This window comes from Globicephala melas, chromosome 2 (assembly GCF_963455315.2).
Source record: "Globicephala melas chromosome 2, mGloMel1.2, whole genome shotgun sequence".
Lineage (NCBI taxonomy): Eukaryota > Metazoa > Chordata > Mammalia > Artiodactyla > Delphinidae > Globicephala > Globicephala melas.
The window spans coordinates 120,838,322-120,844,554 of NC_083315.2; the positions used below are offsets into that span (position 1 = coordinate 120,838,322).

General features: G+C 39.0%; 1 protein-coding gene across 1 annotated transcript; it reads left to right on the plus strand.

The window, feature by feature from the left end:
- Positions 1–2,173: 2,173 nt before the first annotated feature.
- LOC138842569 (putative CENPB DNA-binding domain-containing protein 1) lies at positions 2,174–2,536 on the plus strand. Its single transcript, XM_070045039.1, has one exon. It carries the CDS (start codon positions 2,174–2,176, stop codon positions 2,534–2,536), a length of 363 nt encoding a protein of 120 aa, XP_069901140.1.
- The last annotated feature ends 3,697 nt before the right edge of the window (positions 2,537–6,233 follow it).

The following is a 6,233-nucleotide window of genomic DNA, read 5'->3' on the forward strand; positions in this document are numbered from 1 at the left end:
GAAAATATTCCATCAAATATCTCTACAGATCGATATTATTCATCTTGTAAAATTGTTCCATTGTCTTCCTTCTCAAAAATTTTTTAAAAAGCACAAATAGCCAAACAAAAACCTCTTGGACATAAGCCCTTCTTTAATTCTGCTATTTCTCATTCCTTCCCCTTATATTTTTACCTCCTTGAGACAAGTGTTCATATTCAAGATATTCACTGTCTCTATTCTCAATGAACTGAAATCTATTTACCTCTGTTATTAAAAAAAATAACTTTTTTTTTATTTGGTCAAGAACACTATGATATCCTAGTTGTGGAATGAAGTAAATGACTTTCAGTACTTTATGATGTGATGTTTCTAGAGCGGTGTACATGATGCTTCTTTTTGAAACATTTTCTTTCCTTCTCTGGCACCAATCTTTTTAACCCACTGGCTCTCCTGCCACCCCCACCCACCCTGCTCTGTTTGTTTTTTTTTTTTTTTTCCTGCAGTGGTAAATGCTTGTGAATAGAGATGAATTTTGTTGCAAATATGTATATAAAGTTCATAGGTTTCTCTATCCTCTTAAAAGCGGTTAACTTCAGGATTCTGTTCATGGTACTGCTGTAGCAGAAACTAGTTGGGGCACCCCCATTATGTTAGCCCTTATTCAGCCCTTATTCTTTCCACCCATGCAACTGGTCTCCTACTGATTTTCTTTCTTTTCTCCTGCTCTTTCTTGCTTAATTTCCCTGTGAAAATGATTGCCCTCTAGCTAAGGTTGTACTATGCACCTGATGTTTACTTCTCCAAGACAACACTCCCTAACTCTCCTTTCCTTTGTGAGCATTCTTCATTCCTAAAAGAAGGTCACAGAATGACAACCTTGAGGACCACCAGAACCTATTCGGGAACCACCTGATGCCAGGCCTAATGATCTCAATGTCTCCAGAAGGAAAGAAGAATGCAAGACTACATCAGCCCTGATCCTTATCTACAGCCCTATTTTCCACCCTGAAACTATAAGACCCCTTGCAGCTTCCCAGGAAAGGGGGCACAGTCTTGAGAGCATTAGCCCCCTGTTCCCCTCTTTGCCTGGCAAAGTAATAAAGCTACTCCTTTCTACTCCTCCAGAGCTCTGTCTCCAAGTTTCTATTTGGCACTGGTGAACAGAGGCTGAGTTTTTTGGCAGCAGTACCAGTTCTCTTCTACTTTTTAAAAAATTCTCTTTTTCTCTCTTCTCAAGCTGTGTTCTTTACTCTTGTCCTCTTCTCTCCTATTCCTTCCCATTGTGTACCTTTCTTCCATTTTCACTCATACACATCCTAAGAAATCTCACTTCAGTGACTTCAACTACTAACTATATTTTGAGGATTCCTAGACCATTGTTATTGAAATCTGAATTATATCTTGACCTCTATATCACCTGCTATGTATCTTGAAATTATCAGATCAAAGGCAGATTTCAACACCCTCCATCTGTATTCGACATTTTCTGTTTCAGAGTGTGAAATCAACATCATCCAAGTGACCAAAGTTAGAGCATGAGGAATCACCTGCATTTCCCTCTCCCTAACTCCTGCATCCTTATGGCCTTACAAGGCATGCCTCAATTATAACCCCCAATTCTCTCATTTCTTCATCACTGTAGGATCCTTCTTCTTTGATGCAGAAACATCAAATGAATGAATGATGAACTTAGTCCATGGAGTTCAGAGAGCCTGATGTGCAACAGAGTAATCCAAAGTAATCCATTTGTTCGATTTAGCTATGTATGGAGTGTGAGTACTCAGGGAAAAGGCATTTCTTAAAGTGTTATACAAATGAAAAGCTAGGATATTAAATAAAATTGTAACCAAACACAAAGAGAATATAAATAAGTGGAGATTAAAAATGGGACCAAACAAAAACTGGTCAAAAGACCATGAATATACAGAAACAAAGAGTAATAGAATGGACAAGAGTTAATGGATCTAAAGAGGAAATCATGTACAGTAAGTCCCCTACATACAAACCTTCAAGTTGCAAACTTTCAAAGATGTGTGCGTGCATTCACATGTTCAATCACATCAGGTAGTTCACATATGTGATGTGCATTGTCAAGTGCGTACATCCTCTACAAGTGGTTGTGCTTTTGTGTACTTTATTGTACAGAACTGTATAGAGTACAGTAGTACAGTATATTTACTTCAAGCCCAAGATGTCTGGAAGCAAGCGTAAAAGCTGTGGTGATGTAGCTGGTACTGCTAAGAAGCACCAAGCAATAACGATGGAAACAAAAGTGAAAATAATTAAAAGAGTGGAGAGAGATGAAAAGATGGTAGACATCACTTGTTCTTACAACATGAATCATTCAACCACTGGCACACTTCTAAAGAAAGAGGACAAGATCATGGAACACGTGAAGTCTGCTGTGCCAAGGATATCGACAATAATATTGAAGAAGTGTGGAAAAGTGATGGAGGAGATGGAGAAACTTCTCAGTGTGTGGATGCAGGATCAGCCTCAGCATCGAGTCCCACTCAGCTTAATGCTGATTCAAGAGAAAGCTAAAAACCTTTAGGAAGACCTGAAGAAGAAACACGGCGAAGAATCAGAGGGCACACCTTTTAATGCCAGCCATGGCTGGTTTCATTGATTAAAGGCTAGAGCCAACCTTCACTATGTAAAAGTAAATGGGGAGTCAGTGAGTGCAGATATGGTAGCTGCTGGGGAATTTCCTGAACCGCTTTGAGAAATTATTGATGAAGGCATGTATTTACCCAAGCAGGTTTTTAATGTGGATGAGACACAACTGTACTGGAAGAGGATGCGAGACCGAAGTTACATCAGTAAGGAGGAAAAGCTGATGCCAGGCTATAAAGCAGCAAAGGACAGGCTAACTCTGTTGTTTGGTGGCAATGCTTCTGGTGATATGAAGCAGAAGCCTCTCTTAGTTTATCATTCAGAGAACCCAAGAGCCCATAAAAACACAGCCAAGGGCTCTCTTCCTATTGTGTGGAAGAGTAACCCCAAAGCCTCGGTTACACAGGCCACTTTCCAGGACTGGTTTTTCCACCACTTTATCCTGGAGGTAGAGAAATATTGCTTGGAGAAGGATGCCCAGTTCAACATTCTTTTGCTGCTCAACAATGTTCTGGGTCACCCCCCATTCATGGACCACTTTCATCCCAACATCAAAGTAGTGTATCTGCCCCCGATACATACTGTACTATGTTGCTCATCCAACCTATGGACCACAGAGTTACAGCAACTTTCAAGAAACACTATTTATGTCACACTTTTTGTAAAGACAGTAAAGGTGAGTGATGAATCAGGAATAACCTTGCGACAATTTTGGAAGGACTATAACATCTACAAGGCCATAAAAAACACTGACTTTGCTTGGTGTGAGGTTAGGGTCATTACCATGAATGGGCTTTGGAAGAATCTTTGCCTGCAGTTTTTTCAAGATTTACGTGGATTTGAGAAGGTGGATGAGGAGTCCAAAGAGGTCTTCAGCAACTTAGCAACACTCAGCGAGAAGCTGGACATAGATCTGCAAGAGGACAACTGCATTGAACTCCTTGTTATGCAACGTGAGTTTACTAGTGAAGCCTGGATTGAACTGGAGGCCCAGAGAAAGGATGAAGAGAGACAAGAGGAAGAAGTAACTGAAGAGATTCACAGCACAAGAAATGGCAAGAGGATTTTCTTCATTTGAGGAGGCACTGTTAGTTTTTGAGGCACAGGACCCGAATGTAGAATGGTACACAAAGGTTGCAGCAGCCATTCAGAATGCAATCCAGTGCTACCATGTCATCTATGATGAGAAAAAGAAGAGCTACTACCCAGGCATAACTGGATTGTTTCTTCAAGAGGGTAGATAGAATTGAATCCAGCAAGGAATCAGAAACTGTGCCATCACCATCAGGCGTGACTGAGATTGCAGCTTGCCCTCCATCTCCTATTGCTGACGATCCTTCAGCTCTACCATCTCCCACCTCCTCTCCCTCCTCCAGTCAGTAACTCTTCTTGCCTGTTCACTCAAAGCCAGCCCCTGTATGCCAGATGATGTACTGTACTACTGTACTTTTCAAGGTACTGTACTGTAAGATTAAAAATGTTTTATTTTTTGTATTTGTTTTTATGTATTATTTGTGTGAAAACTATTATAAACCTATTACAGTACAGTACTATATAGCCGATTGTGTTAGTTGGGTACATAGGCCTAACTTTGTTGGACTTACGAACAAATTGGATTTATGAATGTGCTCTCGAAACAGAACTCATTTGTATGTAGAGGACCTACCGTAAAGCAATGTTTTTAATGAACGAAATAAAACTTTGCATACTGGAAATTATTTTAAAGTTATCAGATTAAAATGGGCATCTATAAATAGAAAGTATATTAATCTATATCTCTTTAATTTCCTCCTGGATTTTTGTAACATGTTTCTAAGTGGTATCCTTTCCCTGATGTGTTTCATTTTTGATTTTTTTAATTGGAGTATAATTGCTTTACAATGTTGTCTTAGTTTGTGCTGTACAGTGAAGTGAATCAGCTATATGTATACCTATATCCCCTCCCTCTTGGACCTCCCTCCTACCACAACCCCATCCCACCCATCTAGGTCATCACAGAGCACTGAGCTGAGCTTCCTGTGCTTTATAGTTTGTTCCCACTAGCTATCTATTTTATGCATGGTAGTGTATATATGTCCAACCTAATCTCTGAATTTGTCCCACCCTCCCCTTCCCCCACGGTGTCCACAGGTCCATTCTCTATGTCTACATTTCTATTCCTGCCCTGCAAATAGGTTCTTCTTTTCCATCTTTCTAGACTCCACATATATGTTAATATATGATATTTGCTTTCCTTTTTCTGGCTTACTTCACTCTGTATGAGAGTCTGGGTTCATCCACATCTCTACAAAGGACCCACTAATATTCCATTGTATATATGTACCACATCTTTATTCATTCATCTGTCATTGAACATTTAGGTTGTTTCCATGTCCTGGCGATTGTAAATAGTGCTACATTGAATATTGGGGTACATATGTCCTTTTGAATTATGGTTTTCTCAGGGTATATGCCCAGCAGTGGGATTGCTGGGTCATACAGTAGTTCTATTATTTAGTTTTTTAAGGAACCTCCATACTGTTCTGCACAGTGGCTGTATCAATTTACATTCCCACCAACAGTGCAAGAGGGTTCCCTTTTCCCCACACCCTCTCCAGCATTTATTGTTTGTAGATTGTTTGATGATGGCCATTTTGACTGGTGTGAAGTGATACCTCACTGTAGTTTTGACTTGCATTTCTCTAATAATTAATGATGTTGAGCAGATTTTCATGTGCCTCTTGACCATCTGTATATCTTCTTTGGTGAAATGTCTATTTAGGTCTTCTGCCCATTTTTTAATTGGGTTATTTGTTTTTTTTTTGATGTTGAGTTCCATGAGCAGTTTGTATATTTTGGAGAACCTACCTAAGGATGCAAAAGACCTGTACTCAGAAGACTATAAAACACTGATGAAAGAATCAAAGATGACATAAACAGATGGAGAAATATACCATGTTCTTGGATTAGAAGAATCAATATTGTGAAAATGACTATACCACCCAAAGCAATCTACAGATTCAATGCAATCCTTATCAAATTATAGATGGCATTCTTCACAGAATTAGAACAAAAAATTTTACAATTTGTATGGAAACACAAAAGATCATGAATAACCAAAGCAACCTTGAGAAAGAAAAATGGAGCAGGAGGAATAAGGCTCCCCAACTTCAAACTATACTACAAAGCTACAGTAATCAAGACAGTATGGTAGTGGCACAAAAATAGAAATATAGTTCAATGGGACAGGATAGAAAGCCCAGAGATAAACCCACACACATATGGTCCCCTAATTTATGACAAAGGAGGCAAAAACATACAATGGAGAAAAGACAGCCTTTTCAATAAGTGGTGCTGGGAAAACTGGACAGCTTACATGTAAAAGAATGAAATTAGAACACTCCCTAACCCCATACACAAAAATTAACTCTAAATGGATTAAAGACCGAAATGTAAGACCAGATACTATAAAGCTCTTAGAGGAAAACATAGGAAAAACACTCTTTGATATAAACCACAGCAAGATCTTTTTTGACCCACCTCTTAGAATAATGAAAATAAAAACAAAAATAAACAAATGCGGCCTAATTAAACTTAAAAGCTTTTGTACAGCAAAGGAAATCATAATGTGAAAAGACAACCCTCAGAATGGGAGA